This window comes from Pleurodeles waltl, chromosome 3_1 (assembly GCF_031143425.1).
Source record: "Pleurodeles waltl isolate 20211129_DDA chromosome 3_1, aPleWal1.hap1.20221129, whole genome shotgun sequence".
Lineage (NCBI taxonomy): Eukaryota > Metazoa > Chordata > Amphibia > Caudata > Salamandridae > Pleurodeles > Pleurodeles waltl.
The window spans coordinates 761,353,657-761,376,776 of NC_090440.1; the positions used below are offsets into that span (position 1 = coordinate 761,353,657).

Consider the following 23,120-nt stretch of genomic DNA (forward strand, 5'->3'; position numbering starts at 1 on the left):
CTATAGTGGATTTTGTGAGATGCATGTATAGAAACTGAGAAATATTTTCATTATAATTCCTACATAATGCTGGTTTTGATTCTTCTGGTAGTTCTCTTTTCTTTTAATATCTTGTTTGTAAAAATACGACATGGCATATACAAGAATACTGTGCAGGTCCCTGTTGACACCTTAAACCCACTTCATACGCCGGTCACTAGTATGAGAGTAAATAATCTCACCTGTTCCTCCAGCAAGCATTCCAATATGTTTAACAAACTTCCTCTGCGGTTCAGACTTTTTGTCGGGCCTGATAGCAAGTTTTCCTGAGTAAAAGACAACAGAATAAACATGTTCACAACTAATAAAATATGTTATACTCTGAGTACGTGCAAATTGGAACACTTCGCTGACCTATGTTCATGATTCCCAGGATGCTGACTTATAAATTAATAAATAACCAAGTTGCTCAAGAGCACCAAAGGTTCAAATTAACAAGGAGGAGTGGGCTTATTTGAAAACGTGGTAAATCAATACAGCAGCTTTATGCTGTTATTCCTTTACCCTACAAAGAAAATAGTGTATCGCAGGGTGGCTCTGTTTTTTTTTTTTTTTTTTTAAACAAAATATAATTTATAGCAAGATTTTTAAAGACCACCTGCATCGTCAACATTCTAAGCAATATATAACTACTTGTAGCATTAGTACAACTGTGGTTAGCTTCTACCCCCAACACATAATATGATAATAGTGAAAACAGCTGCAGATGTTTAGAGCAACAGGAAGCCAGTAAGTGAAAACAAAAACAAGCATTTGCAAAACAAATGTCTCTTCCTTGGGACCTATTGACTCTGCCAATGCCTTTTGGCAATGCAGTACATGATCGGCAAGATGAAGTGCAGTATATCCAAAAGCTAAAAAATAAATAACTAGAAAGGTGCTATGACGTGGATGGCAACATTTTGTAAACACGTGCATACATCACCATACGTAGATTCATGAATGCATGCCTACTAATTGACGTGTACACCACTTTTAATTTTATTTTACCAATCTGAAATGAATTGCTAATTAAAAAAAAAAAATCCAGTAGCGCAAAACTGCTGCTGATAGATAGCAGTAGCAATTTACTGCCTAGCCCTCCATAAAACATAAACATAATAAAATATTTTTGTTAAAAAAGGGCCTAGTCGAGAGAGACATGGAGCCACAGAGTGTGGGTGAAGGTAGGAAGCAACATGGAGTGTGTGGGGAGGAAGGGAAAAGCAGGAAAAGGAGCAAACGAGTGAGAAGCAACATGGAAGGTAGGCAGAAAAGCACACCAAGAAAAAAGCAGCACAAGGGAGTTTGGCAAGTGAAAGAAACACAAGACAGAGCGTGCAGCACACAAGGGTGACATCAACACAGGAGGCAAGTATTTGGGGGTGCAAAATCAGAACAGAGAGAGAGTTTGAAATACACACTCAAGTAGTGCTAAGGCAGGATGATGGACAAGCTGGGACAAGGAAAATAACTGAAAAGGAATCAAGCAAATGAGTGACAAAGCCAATCAATATTAAGCAATGGGCAAGCTTTGCATATCTTGTGACAATCCATCTCATACCGTGGGTGAATACTTCCCAACAATCACTTTAACTTGCATGTATTTTTCACTTAAGGTGTGTGTTATATTTAAACGTATTTACATGAAGGGGAAATACCTACTAAATAGGTGCAGAATATTTTGTTATTTTTAATCATTTTCATACTTTTTTATGCAATTCAAGGGCTGGGGATTTGTCAATGTTTAGATAAATGAACTTGCTGTGCGATGGGTTTTGGGATCGATATTTTCGATGTTGTTAACGGTTTAAAAGAAAGCAGGACAATACAGAGAGAAACTAGTGTTGTCAAAGTCGCCTTCAAGTGTAGAATACAAAATGTATTTCTGCTTTCAAAGCATAATTGATCTCATAAGCGTTGAAAGACCAATATGCAGAATAGCTATAATGGACCTGCAAGAAGTTGCAGATGCAGGGTCCTTGATTCATGCGAAGAGCAGTATGTGCTCTATTTGTGACATCAAGGACACCAAATGGCGAAGCTGCAAAAGGAGGAGGGAAAAGTGGTGGCATGTCAGCTTGTAATGGACAACATCTTCTTGAAGTTCACGTTATTTTGAATGTACCTGTTTTGCAGCGGATGATGCTGCAGGCAGTGAATGTGGAATATTTTCACTTTCCGTTTAGTAGCTGCAAACACACTTTGATGGATATCACCAGAAGCACCCTGCCTAGTTGCATTTTGTCTTGTTCATGGGAAGCAGCAGCGTGGCGTTCCTTGAGCAGAAGCCCTCTGTCACTAATGTAAACATTGCACGTTTTTAATAAAGCCTGAATAACGAGATGAGCAGTGGAGCAACAGAGATAATGTAAACACTAAGGGCTGGGTGTAGTATGGGAGCAAGGAAAGTGAAACACTAGAGGGCGAGAGCTGGAAAACACATGCACCTCGATAAAGTGGTTAACCAAAAAGAAAAATTAGTTCTTTAATGTGAGCAGTGACGGGAAACATATCAGACAGACAAGAGGATAGTAAGGAGGAAATGGTCAAGGGGAGGGTCAAGTCACCAAGTAAGAATGCAGCAAATATGAGTGACAATAAAGATAACTAATGATGAGCAATGTGTGGGCTCTAAGCCACTTTAAGATATTGGTTAGCCCACAATAGATTTTTCACAACCAGACAGCGCTCGATCTAATGAAAGAGCAAATGTATTGATTCATTGATGCTTTTAACATCAGGACTAGAAAACTCTTTGGCGATGGGTGACCTGCAATCTATTATCTGCAGTTACTGTAACATACAGGAAAAGCCCACTGATGCTCAGGCCTAACGGTAAAATCTAAAGTAAGGTGAAGGATGATAAATATTGCAATAGATTGCTCACGGAACCACTGTGATAGGCAAAAGCTGACACAAGAATATGACAATAATTCTGGCAAAATGATAGATCAGCACGCTCTTCCGTTGAAGATGCCCTTTAAAGCATTATTATTAAATTGCTATGTCATTTACAAGCATATGATTAAAAAAAGCAAACCTACCTTCCTAAATAAACTATTGAACTCAAGTCACCAAACATCAGGCTACAACCACACAACTGTATGAAGCATCCAAGGCCTAACAAGGACATGTACTGAAAGAAGCATTCACCTTTTAGTGCATAGTGTCTGCAATGGCGTCTCCACAACACATCACCAGTTACCTATTGTTCCTAGTCTCATTGACCTCACCACCCACGTGTTGCTCCTTCCAATCTTTTAATTTGGCCTCTTCTCTTTGTAAATATGACTCTGGCAATCACAAATAATGCAGTAAAAAACATTATCTTTTGTAACCTTTTCCCCTTTGCTATGTGCAACTCTCAACAAGACTTTCACTCCGTAAAAACCATGAATAAGATAAGTGACACATACCCACTTATTAATGCTTATCTATGCTTACTTTACTTTAAATAAATGCTGAGGAGATAGTTTTTCGATTGTCTTTTCAAAATATGATCATAGCAATGTATCTTTTTAGAATGGCTTCATTTAGGTAGGCTGGAGGGTGATTTCTCTCTATCTGGCAGTTTCACTATGCACAAACTAGTTTAAAGTTGGTGTGAATTAAGAGTTTGAGTAAAAGATAACACAGCTGTTCATGCCTTTCTATGGTGGGAATAAAAAACTAGGGGGGTTATTCTAACTTTGGAGGAGGTGTTAATCCGTCCCAAAAGTGACGGAAAAGTGACGGATTTACCACCAGCCGTATTACGAGTCCATTATATCCTATGGAACTCGTAATAGGGCTGGTGGTATATCCGTCACTTTTCCGTCACTTTTGGGATGGATTAACACTCCTCCAAAGTTAGAATAACCCCCTAGGTGTTGTTCATGTAAACTGACCTTTATGTTAATAGCTTGTTTATATAAATACTTCACATTTACCAGTTTGGAATCACAGAACGGAAAGGGTGGAAAGTAAGATTTTTCCATCTTCTATACGGAAATTAAGATGCCAAATCTTCCAACTGTTTTTTTAATTTAAAAAAAGGAAAGTCTATTTGCACTAATTACATAATGTATGCTCACTCTGGGGGTCATTCCAAGTCTGGCGGGCGGCAGAGGCCGCCCGCCAGACTTCCCCCCTCCGAAATACCGCTCCGCGGTCGAAAGACCGCGGAGGGTATTCTAAGTTTTTCCCTGGGCTGGCGGGCGGTCGCCAAAAGACCGCCCGCCAGCCCAGGGAAAAACTCCCTTCCCACGAGGATGCCGGCTCGTAATCGAGCCGGCGGAGTGGGAAGGTGCGACGGGTGCTGTTGCACCCGTCGCGTATTTCACTGTCTGCCAAGCAGACAGTGAAATACTTGTAGGGGCACTCTTACGGGGGCCCCGCGACCCCCCCTACCGCCATCCGGTTCCCGGCGGGCGGACCGCCGGGAACTGGATGGCGGTAGGGGGGGTCGGAATCCCCTCGGCGGCGCAGCTAGCTGCGCCGCCTTGGAGGATTCCAAAGGGCGGCGGTACACTGGCGGGAGACCGCCAGTGTTGCCGGTCCGACCGCGGCTTTACCGCCGCGGTCGGAATGCCCTTGGGAGCACCGCCGGCCTGTCGGCGGTGCTCCCGCGGTCCTCCAACCCGGCGGTCATTGACCGCCAGGGTTGGAATGACCCCCTCTGTCTTCAAGTTTAGTAAGGGTCACTGACTGTATAAATCATATTTTCGTTGGAAAGCATTAAGGAAAGACTTGAGACTTGTCAGCATGGTGTGTAAGAGATAACTATGTAACTGGAAGGTGTATGAAACAATATTTTTAGATATGTATTGTTAGACCTGACAGCCTTAGGGTGGTCACCCCTAACTTTTTGCCTGCCTCCCTCCACTTTCTGGACACTGTTTTTGCTGGCTTTTAGACTCTGCGCACTTTATCACTGCTAACCAGTGCTAAAGTGCATATGCTCTCTCCCTTTAAACATGGTAACCTTGGATCATACCTGATTGGACTATTTAATTTACTTATAAGTCCCTAGTAAGGTGCACTATATGTGCCTAGGGCCTGTAGATTAAATGCTACTAGTGGGCTTGCAGCACTGGTTGTGCCGCCCACTTAAGTAGCCCCTTTACCTTGTCTCAGGCCTGCCATTGCAAGGCCTGTGGGTGCAGTTTCATTGTCACATCGACTTGGCATTTAAAAGTACTTGCCAAGCCTAAACCTCCACTTTCTTCACATATAAGTCACCTCTAATGTGTGCCCTAGGTAACCCCTAGAGCAGTGGCTGTGTGGGTGAAAGGCAGGACATGTACCTGTGTAGTTTACATGTCCTGGTAGTGTAAAACTCCTAAATTCGTTTTTGCCATACTGTGAGGCCTGCTCCCTTCATAGGCTAACATTGGGGCTGCCCTCATACAGTATTGGAGTGGTAGCTGCTGATCTGAAAGGAGTAGGAAGGTCAAATTTAGTATGGCCAAAATGGTAATACCAAATCCTGCTGACTGATGAAGTTGGATTTAATATTACTATTCTAGAAATGCCACTTTTAGAAAGTGAGCATTTCTTTGCACTTAAATCTTTCTGTGCCTTACAATCCACGTCTGGCTGGGCTTAGTTGACAGCTCCTTGTGCATTCACTCAGACACACCCCAAACACAGGGTACTCAGCCTCACTTGCATACATCTGCATTTTGAATGGGTCTTCCTGGGCTGGGAGGGTGGAGGGCCTGCTCTCACACAAAGGACTGCCACACCCCCTACTGGGACCCTGGCAGACAGGATTGAACTGAAAGGGGACCTGGTGCATTTCTTAGCCACTCTTTTGAAGTCTCCCCCACTTCAAAGGCACATTTGGGTATAAAACAGGGCCTCTGCCCTACCTCATCAGACACTTGCTGGAGAAGAAACCAGAACCAGAACCTGCATCCTGCCAAGAAGAACTGCCTGGCTGCCTAAAGGACTCACCTGACTGCTTTCTACAAAGGAATGCTGCCTTGCTGTTGCCCTGCTGCCTTGCTGAACTCTTGTCTGGCTGTAAAAGTGCTCTCCAAGGGCTTGGATAGAGCTTGCCTCCTGTTCCCTGAAGTCTCATGACCAAAAAGACTTCTCTTTTTCATTTGGACTCTTCGTGCGCCGAAAATTTCGACGCACAGCTTGTTCCGCGGAGAGAAAAACGCCACACACCGACGCTGACCGACGCGACGCCTTCGGGGCGGCCGGAACTTCGACGCACGGCCTCGCAAGGACAACGGCGCCCGACTTCCAGAGGGAGAATCGACGCGATGCCTGCCGTGAGAGCGAAACTTCGACGCACAGACCCGCGGAACGACGCGCAGCCGGAAAACAAGCAGGAGAATCCACGCACAGACCCGGGACATCTGGTAATCCCCGCGACCCATAGAAAGAGACTGTCCGCGTGCCGGAAAACGACGTTCGACTTCACCGCGTGAAAAATGGCGACGCAAGTCCGTGTGTGCAGGGGAGAAATCTACACACACACCATTTTTCCACGTATCTCTTCTTCTGCGGCCCTTTGCGGAGACTTTCCACCAGAAACCAGGTACTTTGTGCTTGAAAGAGACTGTGTTTGCTTTTTAAAGACTTAAGACACTTTATATCACTTTTCAGTGATACCTCTACAATTTCAAATTGCATTTTTATTCGTTTTGACCTACAATTATTCTGATAAATATTATATATTTTTCTAAACACTCTGTGGTGTATTTTTGTGGTGCTATATTGTGTTATTGTATGATTTATTGCACAAATACTTTACACATTGCCTTCTAAGTTAAGCCTGACTGCTCCTGCCAAGCTACCAGAGGGTGGGCACAGGATAATCTTGGATTGTGTGTGACTTACCCTGACTAGAGTGAGGGTTCTTGCTTGGACAGAGGGCAACCTGACTGCCAACCAAAAACCCCATTTCTAACATTGGTGATCAGCGGTGAGGATAGGACTTGCATTTGTGCAGTGACATACAGTAGCTAAGTATTTCACTACCTACCCACAGTTGAAGGTCAACTTGATTTTTATCTCTTTTTTGCAAATTCGTTTTTCCTGACAATTTTCAAAAACTAAATCCTCACTCAACATGTCTCTGACTGGGTCTCAAATAGGAGACTTTGACCTAGTCCTGTTGGATGCATATATGGTCAAACAGCTAAGAGGGTTCTGCAGGGCAATGAGGGTAACCACCCAAGGGGCCTCCAAAAAAGAGGACTTTCAAGTGGCGCTGAGAGCCTGGGCAGAAGCCCATTTAGAGGAGGATGATGAGGAAGAGGAGCCAGAAAATGGCCCCTCAGAGGATTTGTTGCTATCAGTGGATGATGTTGCCACTGCAATTGTGCCCCCTTCCAGACCAGGGAGCAGTGTCTCTGTGCAAAGCCTGACCGCAGAGGAAAGGAGAGAGAAAAGGGAGTTCCAATTGCAAATGGCAAAACTGAAAATTGAGGCTCAACAGGAGGAAAGAAGGGCAGAGAGAGAAGCCAAGCAAGCTGAGGCTGAAAGAGCAGCCAAACAGATTGAAGCTGAAAGAGCTGAAGCTGCAGCTGAGAGAGCCTTGGCTGAAAAGAAACTGTTATTGGCTCATGAACTGAGTCTCAAGGTGCTGGACCTCAAGGCAAAGCAGTCTGAATCCAGCAATAATGGTGGCAGCATACAGACAGGACCTGCTGGAGAAAAGAAGGTTTGTATACCCAAAAATGTGATGCCCAGTTTTGTGGTGGGAGATGACATAGATAAATGGTTAGCTGCTTATGAAGTTGCACTAAGGGATCATGCGGTTCCTGAAGGGCAATGGGGGGTAGCTATGTGGGGTTATGTGCCGCCATTGGGGAGGGACACACTTCTCACATTGGATCAACCTGATCAAAACACATAACCACTTCAGAAAGCCACTTTACTTGCCAAGTTTGGGCTGACCCCTGAGGGATGCCGCCAGAGGTTCAGGGACAGCACCAAACAAACAACACAAACATGGGTAGATTTCTTTGACTTTTCCAGTAAGGCACTGAATGGATGGGTGCGGGGCAACAAAGTAGATAATTATAAAGGGTTATATGACTTGATTCTGAGAGAGCATATGCTCAATAGTACTTTTACAGAGTTGCGCCAGCACTCAGTGGATAGTAAGCTGACTGATTCCAGGAAGCTTGCTGAGGAGGCGGACCTCTGGGTTAGCACCAGAGTGTCCAAGAAGGTACCTGGGACACACACCCACAAAGGTGGTCAGGGTTCCCAACAGAAGAACGAGGGGGGAGATAAACTTACAGATAAGGAACTCTCCAAAGGCCCCCAAAAGAATTCCCAGGGAGGGGGTGGCAACCATTCCTTTTCCAGATTTCGGAAAAAGCCAGGGACTTATGACAAATCAGGGAGATCCAACCCCAAATGTTTAGAGTGCTACCAATATGGTCACTATAAAGGCGACCCCAGTGCTCCAAGAGGGCACCGTCCACTACTGGACAGACACCTGGGTTGACTAGTGTAGCGCTCGGGGGGGGGAGATGGACCCAGATAGCTTTGGGGAACAGGTAGAGATTTCCCTATTGTCCCTGGGAGCAGGAGAAATGGTGCCCAAAGCCCACATGCCCCAAAATACTTCCAAGTACAGGCAGTGGGTCACCATTGATGGGCAAAAGGTGGAGGCTCTGCGTAACACAGGAGCCAGTATGACTACTATCAAGAGTCAGCTGGTGTCAACAGAGCAGATAGTCCCTAATACATTCCACCAGGTCATAGTCACTGACAATCGTGAGTCACCTACCAGTGGCTCTGGTTCCCTTTGAGTGGGGGGGGGAGGTCTCTGGTACTCTGAAAGTAGCTGTGAGTCCTGCCATGCCTGTAGATTGTCTGTTAGGCAATGATCTTGAGCATACTGCTTGGAAGGAAGTAGAGCTCAGATCTCACCTGGAGATGTTAGGGTTACCTGAGTGGGTCTGCATGACCACACGGTCCATGGCTGACCGAGAGGGAAGTCAAGGGCGTCTGGAGCCTGGAACAATGGCCCAGAGAACTGCCAAGAGGAGGGGCATGGGGCGCGGGAAACCGGTCCCAGAAGTTCCCGCAGTGGTTGACGGGGCTCCTGAGAAGGAGGCTCCCGAGCCAACTGGGGAAGACATTGCCACCCTAGGTGACCTACCTGAGCTTGATGGCTGGCAAGTTGAGGGTGGACCCACCAGGGAGGAATTCTGCAAGGCGCAGAAAGAATGACCCACTCTAGAGGGTCTGAGGAAGCAAGCCTCAGACCAGGCAGCAGGTGGAGCCTCTGGCGATCACCACCTATATTGGGAGAATGATCTCCTCTACAGTGAGCCTAAGGTTCCGGCCATTGGGTCAGCGCGTGCGCTGGTAGTCCCCCAGTGTTCCCGAACCTTCCTACTGGGTCTGGCTCACGACATTCCCCTGGCAGGACATTTGAGACAAGGCAAGACCTTTGACAGGCTTGTCACCCACTTTTATTGGCCCAGAATGAGGACAAACTCAGATAAGTTCTGTAGATCTTGTCCTACCTGCCTGGCCAGTGGTAAAGCAGGGAAAAGGGTTAAAACCCCCCTGATTCCACTTCCTGTCGTTGGCACCCCCTTTGAAAGGGTGGGCATCGACATTGTTGGTCCATTGGACCCCAAAACTGCCCTAGGCAACAGGTTCATCCTGGTTTTGGTGGACCATGCCACCTGTTACCCAGAGGCAATCCCTCTGAGGACCGTAACTGCACCGGTGGTGACCAGAACTCTGATGGGGATATTTACCCGTGTGGGATTCCCAAAGGAGATAGTGTCTGACAGAGGCACTATCTTCATGTCTGCATACATGAAGTCTCTGTGGGATGCGTGTGGTGTAACCTACAAGTTCACCACACCCTATCACCCCCAATCTAATGGTCTTGTGGAGAGATTCAACAAGACTTTGAAAGGCATGATTGGTGGCCTCCCTGAGGCCATGAGGCGTAAGTGGGACGTCCTCTTACCATGCCTTCTCTTTGCTTACAGAGAGGTCCCCCTGAGGGGGGTGGGGTTCAGTTCCTTTGAGCTTCTCTATGGGTACCCTGTCAGGGGACCCTTAAGCATTGTCAAGGAGGGGTTGGAGAGAGCTCCAAAGGCACCCCCTCAGGATGTGGCCAGCTACATTTTGACCCTCCGCAACCAGATGACCCGCTTCTGGAAAGAGGCCAAAAGTAACCTTGAGGCCAGTCAAGAGGTAATGAAACGCTGGTATGACCAGAAGGCCACCCTAGTAGAGTTTCAACCTGGAGACAAAGTGTGGGTAATGGAGCCAGTAGAGCCTAGAGCTCTCCAGGACCGCTGGTCTGGCCCATTTGAAGTTAAGGAGCGGAAAGGGGAGGCCACTTACCTAGTGAACCTCCAAACCCCTAGGAACTCCCTAAGGGTGCTCCATGTCAACCGACTAAAGGCTCATTTTGAGAGGTCTAAGGTCAACATGCTTCTGGTCACAGATGAAGGAATGGAAGAGGAGAGTGAACCTCTCCCCGACCACCTCTCTGCCAAAGAAGGTGATGGGTCAGTGAAAGGGGTCATTCTCTCTGACTCCCTGACTCTAAACCAGAAGGGAGACTGCTATGAGCTGTTGGAGCAGTTCTCCCCCCTGTTCTCCCTTACTCCTGGACTGACCCACCTCTGTGTTCATGACATTGACACAGGTGACAGCCTTGCTGTGAAGAACAAGATTTACAGGTTATCGGATAAGGTGAAGGCCAGCATCAAGGAGGAGGTCTCCAAGATGTTAGCTTTAAAGGTTATCGAGAAATCCAGTAGTCCCTGGGCCAGCCCAGTGGTGTTGGTCCCTAAGGCTACTGCCCCAGGTGCGAAGCCAGAACTGCGGTTCTGTGTGGACTACCGGGGTCTCAACTCAGTCACACGGACTGATGCTCACCCTATCCCCCGAGCTGATGAGCTCGTTGACAGACTGGGCGCTGCCAAGTTCCTGAGTACGTTTGATCTTACTTCAGGGTACTAGCAGATCACCCTGACTGAGGGGGCCAAAGAGAGATCCGCATTTTCAACCCCTGATGGCTATTACAAGTTCCGAGTGATGCCATTTGGATTGAAAAATGCCCCCGCTACCTTCCAACGGTTGGTTAACGGGGTCCTAGCTGGCAAGGATGCCTTCTGTGCAGCCTACCTGGATGATATCGCTGTCTACAGTTCCAGCTGGGAGGAACACCTGCTCCACCTCAAGGAGGTGCTTCAGGCCCTGCAACAGGCAGGCCTGACCATCAAGGCTCGTAAGTGCCAGATTGGGCAGGGTTCCGTGGTGTACTTGGGACTCCTAATGGGTGGTGGCAAGGTGCAGCCACTCCAGGCCAAGATTGAAACTATCAAGGCCTGGCAACCACCTAGAACACAGACTGAGGTGAGAGCCTTTTTAGGCCTCACCGGATACTACCGCAGATTTGTCAAGGGCTATGGTACCATTGTGTCACCCTTGACAGAACTCACTTCCAAGAAACAACCTAGATTGGTGAATTGGACAGAGGCTTGTCAGAAAGCCTTTTACTCTCTGAAGGAAGCCATGTGCACGGCCCCCGTGCTCAAGGCCCCTGACTACTCCCAGGAATTTATCGTGCAGATAGACGCTTCAGAGTATGGCATAGGGGCGGTCCTAGCACAGCTAAATGAGGAGGGCCTAGACCAACCAGTAGTCTTTATTAGCAGAAGGCTATTACCACGGGAACAGAGGTGGAGTGCTATTGAGAGAGAAGCTTTTGCTGTGATCTGGGCACTGAAGAAGCTAAGACCCTACCTGTTTGGGACTCACTTCCGGGTTCAGACAGACCACAGGCCCCTCAGATGGCTCATGCAGATGAGGGGTGAGAATCCAAAACTCTTGAGGTGGTCCATTTCCCTACAGGGGATGGACTTTACGGTGGAGCATCGCCCAGGGGTTGACCACGCCAATGCTGATGGTCTCTCCAGATACTTCCGCCTTAGCGATGAGAGCTCCCAGGAGGTCAGGTAGCTCTCCCCACTTTCAGCTGGGGGGGAAACATGTTAGACCTGACAGCCTTAGGGTGGTCACCCCTAACTTTTTGGCTGCCTCCCTCCACTTTTTGGACACTGTTTTTGCTGGCTTTTAGACTCTGCGCACTTTATCACTGCTAACCAGTGCTAAAGTGCATATGCTCTCTCCCTTTAAACATGGTAACCTTGGATCATACCTGATTGGACTATTTAATTTACTTATAAGTCCCTAGTAAGGTGCACTATATGTGCCTAGGGCCTGTAGATTAAATGCTACTAGTGGGCCTGCAGCACTGGTTGTGCCACCCACTTAAGTAGCCCCTTTACCTTGTCTCAGGCCTGCCATTGCAAGGCATGTGTGTGCAGTTTCACTGTCACCTCGACTTGGCATTTAAAAGTACTTGCCAAGCCTAAACCTCCCCTTTCTCCACATATAAGTCACCTCTAATGTGTGCCCTAGGTAACCCCAGGAGCAGGGTGCTGTGTGGGTGAAAGGCAGGACATGTACCTGTGTAGTTTACATGTCCTGGTAGTGTAAAACTCCTAAATTCATTTTTGCACTACTGTGAGGCCTGCTCCCTTCACAGGCTAACATTGGGGCTGCCCTCATACAGTATTGGAGTGGTAGCTGCTGATCTGAAAGGAGTAGGAAGGTCATATTTAGTATGGCCAGAATGGTAATCCAAATCTTGCTGACTGGTGAAGTTGGATTTAATATTACTATTCTAGAAATGCCACTTTTAGAAAGTGAGCATTTCTTTGCACTTAAATCTTTCTGTGCCTTACAATCCACGTCTGGCTGGGCTTAGATGACAGCTCCTTGTGCATTGACTCAGACACACCCCAAACACAGGGTACTCAGCCTCACTTGCATACATCTGCATTTTGAATGGGTCTTCCTGGGCTGGGAGGGTGGAGGGCCTCCTCTCACACAAAGGACTGCCACACCCCCTACTGGGACCCTGGCAGACAGGATTTAACTGAAAGGGGACCTGGTGCACTTCTTAGCCACTCTTTTGAAGTCTCCCCCACTTCAAAGGCACATTTGGGTATAAAACAGGGCCTCTGCCCTACCTCACCAGACACTTGCTGGAGAAGAAACCTGAACCAGAACCTGCATCCTGCCAAGAAGAACTGCCTGGCTGCCTAAAGGACTCACCTGACTGCTTTCTACAAAGGACTGCTGCCTTGCTGTTGCCCTGCTGCCTTGCTGAACTCTTGTCTGGCTGTAAAAGTGCTCTCCAAGGGCTTGGATAGAGCTTGCCTCCTGTTCCCTGAAGTCTCAGGACCAAAAAGACTTCTCTTTTTCATTTGGACTCTTCGTGCGCCGATAATTTCGACGCACAGCTTGTTCCACGGCAAGAAAAACGCCGCACACCGACTGACGCGATGCCTTCGGGTCGGCCGGAACTTCGACGCACGGCCTCGCAAGGACAATGCCGCCCGACTTCCAGAGAGAGAATTGATGCAACACCTGCCGTGAGAACGAAACTTCGACGCACAGCCCCGCGGAACGACGCGCAGCCGGAAAATAAGCAGGAAAATCCACGCACAGACCCGGGACATCTGGTAATCTCCACGGCCCATAGAAAGAGACTGTCCACGCACCGGAAAATGACGCTCGACTTCCCCGCGTGAAAAATAACGACGCAAGTCCGTGTGTGCAGGGGAGAAATCGACACACACACCATTTTTCCACGTATCTCTTCTTCTGCGGCCCTTTGCGGAGATTTTCCACCAGAAACCAGGTACTTTGTGCTTGAAAGAGACTTTGTTTGCTTTTTAAAGACTTAAGACACTTTATATCACTTTTCAGTGATACCTCTACAATTTCACATTGCATCTTTATTCGTTTTGACTTACAATTATCCTGATAAATATTATATATTTTTCTAAACACTGTGTGGTGTATTTTTATGGTGCTATATTGTGTTATTGTATGATTTATTGCACAAATACTTTACACATTGCCTTCTAAGTTAAGCCTGACTGCTCGTGGCAAGCTACCAGAGGGTGGGCACAGGATAATCTTGGATTGGGTGTGACTTACCCTGACTAGAGTGAGGGTTCTCGCTTGGACAGAGGGCAACCTGACTGCCAACCAAAAACCCCATTTCTAACATGTATGTATTGTATTTTCACAATTTTTAATTAACACTTTTGATGTACTCTAGATTTTTGTGCTGTCCCTCATGTCAAAGAAGTTACCTATACATGACAGTTTATACATTATGTTAACCAAAATACTAATAGTTTGATTGTAGAAAGAAGCACTGAGAAACCATTTTAAGTGTTCATTCGCTTAGACCAATGTTGAAACCCTGGTGGTATCAAAGGTTAATTAAATGTTTGAATGATGGTATTGATATTATGTTATAATCTAGACTTTAAATTGATGGTGTGTATTGAAATGATATCGACTTTCTAATGATTAGTGATTCAAATATGTGTGCAAAAATAGAGAAATGCAGTTTTGTGTTGTTCTGCCTGAAATGTATTAACAGAGTTAATTTTTCAGAATTTACTGTAACATCAATATTAATGAAAAATTATGAATGTTGAATTTATAAGTTTTCATATTAAAATGTGCTTATTAGAATTTATAAATCAAATATGCTGTATTAATTCACTCGCATTAGCTTAAGTGAGGCCTGCAAGGCCTTTATTCCGTGACTGTGCAGAGAATGGCGATTTATTTCTTAACATGCATATTCTTTCAGACTTCATTCCCATGAGAAGACTAGCTTTGGTAATAGGTCCCTACTTATTTTCTTTACACATAGAGAGTTACACAATTTTGACTTTGGATGTGGAACAGCCTGAACTGTGGACTAGCATTTTAAACATTTATTTCAATATTGTATGGAGTTACATGGATGGATGCTGTTCCCATGACAGATCTGGGAAATAAGATTTTACATGAACTTTGATATGTCGTTAACCAGCTGGACTTTGGTCAGATTCATAATTTAGAATCCAGACAGAATCTTAGCTGATGAAGAACTCACATGCTGAGCTGCTTGGATGGAGAGGTATCTTCCTCTCTGCCTTTCCCCTTTGAAATGCCTTTCTGACTTACAGAGTTTCCCCCTAACCCTTTGTAAAAGACTCTTGATCGAGCTTCTGACATGCTGACGCTTTCTCTTTTCACCTACCTTTTGCACACCTTAGTTAGTACCCTGTTGCACGAGGTTACCCTTTTCCAAATTCTTTTGCACTTTTTGTACCTTTTGGTTTTTGCCCACAAGTGTTCCAACCCACATGTTTGCACTTAATTTGGCTAACAGGGTTTCCCTGTGCCCAGCTAAATTGAACTTCGATGACTTGAATTGCATTGATGCAAAGCTGAGCAATGTTTATTTTCTCTATCTCAGATTCTCTTGTTAATGTTATGCATTTTCTTGTAAAATGTTTAGTTTTATTAATGCTAGTTTGTTCAAACTTATTTTGTCGCATTGGGCAACCCTTGGTGATTCTGTATCTTTATAACTTTGTTCTGCAAGTTGTCTATATGACACTAAGCTAGAGTTTGTAATAAATCACTTACCTTTATTCCTGACTGGAGTTTTGCGTGTATGGCCAAATTGGTCATACTGTCTAACCTATCTGGTTGGTATTTAATCTCTGTTGTATGGTTCTTTGACACCCTACACAGGGTCTAATGATCTGTTGACCTCATTGGGCATTAATTCCTGTGAAGGATGAAAATGCTACATCACTTTTTAATAAACCTGTTCATGCTTTCATTCATCACCAAGTAACATTGTCTCGATTTCGCATTAATTCTCCACTTACTACTCTGCCCCCAGTTCAGATAAATATGGATAATGCATTCAGAACTTACCTTTAAATTAGGAAGGTACTGAGAATGTATTCTTAATATAGGAAGTTTTAACAATGACAGTAAAGTCCAAGGGTGGTCACTGCAAAAATGTCTTTCACTACTTTATACCATTTGTTTTTAGCCCTATGAATCTCGTCACCAGATCCCATCTACACTTCCTCCGTTCCAATCAACCATTCCCATACCACCACATCCCTCAAACTAAACGTAAGCAAACAGAACGTCCTTGTACTGACTCTTCCCAACTCTTGTTGTTGATAAGTTGCAGTCAGTATATTTTTGTCAGAATCCTTTGTCCTTTATTTACCTCTGCCATTGTAGACCAGCAATCCATTTGGGCCACGGAAGTCAATTGTTTCCCCAATCTTCAAGTTGTCTAAATACTGCGACATTTTCCCTCCTTCTGGAAATTTAGGATGTGTGTTCTTGTAGTAGACCTGCAAAGTAAGAAGTTGTGACCCACTGAGACAATTTCTCTGCAATCATTACATTATAACCTAGACAAAAGGTTTACAGTACACAGAACACTCATTCAAAAATACATTTTCTACTTTGGACAAACAGGAAGAGGACCTGGGAACACGTGCAAATCACATTTTGTCTGGGGGAGGTTTTGGATCTGGGCTGTAACATTATACATAAATCAGAGTTCCCTTAATGCTCATTTTTGAGGATCAGCTACCCAAACTCAAGATTGAAGTGGGTATGCACATTTCCCCTTGGAAATCACCTCTTTTTTAGGCAAAAGCTCAGAATAGTATTTGCATGAAATACTTTTCATGTCCATCAATTAGATTTTGCCTCTTGGACAAAAAATGGGTGACAACAAGTTTTGTTTGACTTGAACGCAAATTATGCTTGCGTTTAGCACTCTTAGCATAAATAAAAACACCAAGAGCTTAAAATTGTGGTGAAAACAAACAAACAAAACAGGGGCTAAAACTGTCTGTGCACATTAGGGTCCAGTATCCACATAAAACACTAGAGGTAAAAAAAAAGCTGAGGGAGTGTGAGCACGCCAGGAATTGGTGATACTACCCACCCTGTCAAACTCATGACTACCAGACTCCCCCAACCATTCCTCACTGGATGGAGTACTAGGTTTCTAATGGCAGAGCTTCAGGTGACAGCTCTAACGTGATGGCGCTGGGCCACAGGACCGTCGGGTGATAGTGACTATTGCTCTGCCCTATTCAGGGTGAAGCAACTGACACTCTTTTCCCAATCTGGGACCTTCATTCATGGCATAAAAGCCTCAGATATTAAAAACACACAATGGCATCCATGTTCAAAGAAAATAAAAAAAATCCCTGTGCATGACATCTGTTAGAAATGGGGTTTCTGGTTGGCTAGGATATGCACCTAAGCCAGGCAGAAGCCACCCACTATAGTCATGGCGAGGGAGTTACATACCCAAGATCACCCCTGCTCACCCCCTTGGTAGCTTGGCATGAGCAGTCAAGCTTCTCCTAGAAGCAATGTGTAAAGCGTTTGCACAACACACACAACACGTGACACAATAAATACACCACAAAGGAAATACAACAAGATATATAAAAATAAACTGCATTGCATAACCCATCACTAGACTAAACACATGCATCAGTAATACTCTGCTACAGAAGCTGTTGTCAGAACATCACACAGGTTACTAGCACTCAGCAAAAGCAAGCAGAAGACATATGAAACATATAGGTTACTGGTTATTCTCCACCACAAGCAGTAGTCAGGTTTTCATTATTACCAGGAATGTACATATCAGGATAAACATATTACCAAAAATGCCAGGACATGATCATGAATGCATCTGCACACATATTATAAAAGGGGCGGTAAACCCTGGCCTCATATGTGAAACGCAGGAGCTCCTGTGCTCCTACTAGGGAGAATGCGGTAGTGGAATAAACTTGCACGCTGTCCCCACGGAGCTGACGTGCTCCTACTATAAAATACGGTATCTGCTTTGATAGAAAGAGCTGCGGTCCCACTCCTCTTGCGGGGGCCGCCACAACCACCAATACCCCTCCAGCTGGGTTTGGCCCCAATCAGGGTATGGTGGGGGAAACCCTCCTGGTAGAAAAGAAAGGAGGGAATTAGATGGCAGTCGCCTGTGTCCGCACGGCACAGCTGCTGTCTCCCGCACAGCCTGCCTTAGTTTCTTGAGACTGCGCATCTCTTCACAGGATGACCTCCTGGTCGGCAGGGATCGTCTCCCTCCTGCGCGACCAGCAGGCATCCTCCTTCACGGTGGTACCTGGCCACACGGCAGCCCCTCTGGGTATGTCCAACCTCTGGTGGCAGGGTCCGTCACACCGGCCTGGGCCACTGCAGTGATTTCTCAGCAGCCAGAAGCGCCCACTAGTGCTCCAGCGGCCAGAGGCTCTGAGGTTCCCAGCCGGCTCCTCCTGTTCTCTCCTGTGCTAGGGGTGGTGTGGGGCACCACAACAGTAACACTGGGGTGCTCCCTACGCCCGCTGTATTCCAAACACTGAGCGCTCTAGGGAAAAGAGAGGAGTGACCCTCATGCTCAGAAATGATGAGGGAATACAGCACTCTTCATATGTTAGTGTGCATAGAATAGGAAAACAGGGCTACCCATGCACGGAAGCAGGAACACAGAGCACACCCCGCCGCTCAAGCAGGAGACTACTGTGGTGCTCCTTCTGCACCGAGGTAATCCAAACAGGGAGAAAGGGGGGACTCCACCCAGCCCCTGGAAACAGCAATAGGGGCACAGGGCTGCAGGACCCAAGCAAGCAGGCCAGCACAAGGGTTCACAGGCAGTGGAAGTCTCTCTCAGTGACCTATCAGGTCACAGGTCAGCACAATAGCAGCAGTCCCAAGGCGGTTCCTGGCGAGTCCTTCCAGCAGCATCTGGTGTCCAGTTCAGTTGTCCATTAGTGTCTAAAAATGTGGGTGAAGATCCCCCCATACTTATACTCATTTTGCGCAGGCTCCACAAGAGAGGGAGAAGGGGTTCCAACCAGTATTGACCGGTTCCAGGAGTGTCCCCTTCCTCCTCCAGCACTGGCTCCAGAAAATTAGTCGGGGGTAAACAGGCCATTTGTGTGAGGCCAGGGCACAGCCTTTACAAATGTGGGTGTGCCACAACTCTCCCTCTCCTAGTCCAGGAACACCATTCAATATGTAGATGCACTTTTTTGACACCTCCACCCTCCCTGTGTACAGGCTGTCTGAAAGGTATGCACAAAGCCCAGCTGCCACTCTGCCCCAGACGAGGATTGGACTCAAGCTTCAAAACACCAGAGTCATAAGCCTAGAGAATAAAAGTGGCATTTTTATACTGGTAATAACAAATCCACCCACACCAGTAAGCAGCATTTCTCACTACCATTATAACCATATCAAACATGCCTGCGCTACCCCTCACAAATTAGGCAACACCACTTAGACATATGTTAGGGCATTTCCAGTGCAATCCTATGAGAAAGGTACCACTCACAGTAGTGAGGAACCAAATAGGCTGCTTGACACTACCAAGACAGGGCACACAACCAGGCACATGTCCTGCCTTTTACTCACACAGGGACCTACCTTAGGAGAGACATATGTAGTATGTGGGTATAGGGATACCACTGTGCAAGGGACTTACACGTAAATTAGATGTGCCAATTAGGTGTAAGCCAATCATACCAAATTTGGAAGGGAGAGCACATGGTTTAGTACTGATCAGCCGTGATAAAGTGCTCAGAGTCCTAGAGCCAAAAAAAAGAGGTCCGTAAAATAGGAGGAGAAAGGCAAAAAGTTTGGGGATGACCCTGAAAAATGACAGGTCTAACAACAGCCATTATTATTATTTTTTTAAATACACTGGACGGTCTTCTGCCTGAAGAGCGGACGCCAATGCCTCCACTGTTCTGGCAAACCATGGTATCCATCAAAGTCTAAATGAGGCACTACATTTGCTCTCGGGGGCTTTATTACTAATCAGGTCCAACCTCCAAATGTATCCATTACAGGGAGCAAGCTTGAATAGTGAAAATACCACGCAAACTCTACGACTGCAATTACTTTACGGAAGATAGCAAAATGGGCCTCAGATGATTTTCACATTTGTTTTTAATGCCCTCATTATCTACTATTAACATCATAGAAGGAACATGGAAACATCTTCATAGTGTCTTCAAAAAGTAATGTACTTCACAGCCTTGTCTTTTTTTTTATAGGGAGATGACCGATTAAAAAGGAATAATAATAATGAAAAAATTATAGGTTTGAAACTAGAAATAAATAAATACTACCTAGAGCTCAGAAAAACACTTCAAAGCATCAGCTTAGTGTGTGTGGGGGGGTTTCTGTGCCACAGTAGGGGCTGAAAGTGATGCTGGATGGGTACCCTACACACCAGCTCTAAAGGTCCATGACTATAGGGGTCATTATGAACACGGTGGTAAACACCGCCGTGTTCATGCTGGCGGTCTTTCTATAGACAGCCAGACCACTTGAGACCCCGCCGGCCGCATAAAGAACACTGTTTCCGCCCGCCACCCAGCAGAATGCAGGGCGGCACATTGCCAACGGATGCCAATGGAGCCGTCGCAAATGCCTCAGTGTGGCGGGTGCAGCAGCACCCGTCGCGCAGATCACTGCTCGTAAATTGGGCAGTGACCTGCACGACAGGGCACTGCATGGGGGCCCCCTGCACTGCCCATGCTAAGTCCATGGTTGCACTGCCCATAGGGGCCCCAGAGCACCTCTTCCACCAGCCTTTCGCTAGAAAGGCTGGGGAAACAGGGTACATTATCTGGAGGGAAGCGCTGCTTGAAGCGCTGCCCTGTTGGATAATGTAATCTGCCATCGTCAGGCTGCCTGTCGGCTGTTGCCTGGCAGTGGCGGAGGGCCGCCACAGGCCGCCCTCCCTGTGTTTTAGTAATATGGCGGTTCAGACCGCCATGCCGGTGGCGGTCTTTTCCGCCACCCATGGCATGGCGGTCTGAACTGCCAAGTACGTAATGATCACATAGTGATGCCATAGCATGCACAAGTGAGTTTGGACGACCAGATGGAAAAACTGCACCTAGTTCACTAAATTTGCTGGCCCCAGGCAACAATGGTGATTGCATAGCGCTTGTTTCTTCTTAATTAAATGTTATTTTCTTGAGGTATTGATTATAACATTTGTGGACCAATCTTTGCAAACTGCTGGTACTGCAGAGCTTTGAAACTGACAAATTCTGATCTATGATCTACACAAAATGGCTCCATGTGGAACATAAAGGTGTTCCTAGAAAGAGAGTTGAAATGGATAAGTGCTTTCTTAATGAAAACATCTTATGGCACCAGTCTCTTAGAGATAGCGAGTCAAAAAAGGTGTGGATTAGGCTCAAACGTTCTGCAGCCTTCACCAAACAAAAGCCTAAATAGAAAGGCATGCATGGAGCTTACTGTACCTTAAATGTACAATTGTAATAACACTTAATTGGTCCACTGACCTGACTCAACGTTCCCCAAAGGTTCCCTTAAGGAGTTTTACACATCAGTTTCAATAGTGTCTGGTATTTTTGATAGCTCTAGGTGAGTTTGAATACGGCAATGTCCCAGCTCAGAGTTAACCATCTCCTTTGTCCTTTACTGCTGTCATCTCGTTGCTCCTTTTTCGCTCTGACCTTTTTCTGTGACCTTCTACATCTTCTAAATGCCCAATTTTCTCTGCGCCTCTTGTTTCCAAACCAATCTCTGTGCCCTCCTTACTTCATCTTTCTGTTCGTCACAGACCTGTCTATTACCACTACCCTTCTCCTCCGACTGTCTCTCTAGATTTTTGCTGACTGACTTTGCCAGAACGCTTCCTTCTCCCCTCTCATTCGTCACCATTTGTCTGTGACCCTTCTGAGTAACACTGTTGACAAGTTACAGCACATTAGAAACAAAAACATTATAAAAGTTGAACCTCGTACTATGTAACCCCAGGACTGATCAGAGAACAATGAGTTGCACAGTAGACATTACCTTGACAATTAAATCCACATAACCTTTAACTTCATCACTAGAAACAGGAGTGTAGGCACGAATCACAAGATTGCCATTGACTTTTGCAGTGAGGAAAATATGCTGTCCTGGAAAGAAACAAAATATATTCTCTAGTAATTATTTCACATCTATTATGTATATTTCTGGTGAGATAACATCAAATACCATATATCTCTTTGAATTTTTACCGCCAGGTGTCACTTTTGATCACCGACTATGAAATCTGGTCTTTTCATCTCTCTCACGTATATACAATAAATTTCACTAAAATCTGTTTTGCTGTTTCATGGGATGCTTAAGCCCTGATTTATATTTTTTGGTACAAGACTGCACTAACGCCGTTTTGCACCAAAACGTTTAGCACCGGCTTGCACCATTTATGTGCACCAGCCGGGCACTATATTTATGGAATGGTGCAAGCCGGTGCAAAGGGTAGGCTAGCGTAAAAAAAAAAAAGATGTTAGTCGGGTAGGGGTGGCGGTATGGAGGAAGGGGGTTTTGCACCAAAAAATGACTCTAACCTGCCTAGAGTCATTTTCTGATGCAAAACCATCCATACCACATAGGAGTCATGCCCACCACCCCAACTGCCAGCACAGGGGACCAGGGTCCCCTGGGCATGGCCATTACACCCAGTGCGCTGTAGGGGCCCATTTCAGGGCCCCAATGGCGCTTTAAAACATAGAATAAAATACTTACTTATACTTACCTGGGATGGGGTCATCCATCCTCCGCTGTCCCTCTGGTGTGGGTGGGGGTGTCCCTCTGGCCTGGGGAGGGCACCTGTGGGTTTATTCCGTGGTGTTCCACCATGGAAATAGGCCCACAGGTCCCCTAACGCCTGCCCTGAGCCAGGCGTTAAAAAATGGTGCAAAGCAAGCTTTGCTCCATTTTGTGACCCCTCCTCCCTCCCATGTGTGATTTTAGCACAGGGGGATAAATATTGTGCTAAGGCCATAGAGACATTTTTTGCACGGGAACACTTACTTTGCATCTCATTTGCGCAAAGTAGGTTTTCACGTCCAAAAATGACTAACTCTATAAATTTGGCGCTAGACGGGTCTAGCGCCAAAGTATAAATATGGAGTTAGTTTTGCACCGAATTTGCGTAAAAAAAATTACACAAATTCGGCATAAAACAAGTATAAATATGCCCCTTAATGTATAATATAGATGACGCCATTCTTCTAGCTGGGAGAGTAAATATGCTGTGTTCGTCATTTTGACTCTCGTAGTAATATTTTCTTTCCAGTAGAGCAAAACACTGAACTATATACAACTTGGCAGGAAACAAGAACTTTATTCAGAAT

The 23,120-nt window shown here is 45.8% G+C and overlaps 1 protein-coding gene across 2 annotated transcripts in view; it reads right to left on the minus strand.

Annotated features, from left to right (window-relative positions):
- Window positions 1-23,120, minus strand: part of CYB5R2 (cytochrome b5 reductase 2) — a 108,797-nt gene that overhangs the window by 30,805 nt on the left and 54,872 nt on the right. For both annotated transcript variants that reach the window (XM_069223555.1, XM_069223554.1), the window contains exons 4-6: window positions 21,790-21,896; window positions 16,127-16,256; window positions 222-305 (exon numbers count right to left, since the gene is read on the minus strand). In XM_069223555.1, the coding sequence (XP_069079656.1) occupies window positions 222-305; window positions 16,127-16,256; window positions 21,790-21,896 (321 nt within the window). The remainder of the gene's footprint in view (window positions 1-221; window positions 306-16,126; window positions 16,257-21,789; window positions 21,897-23,120) is intronic.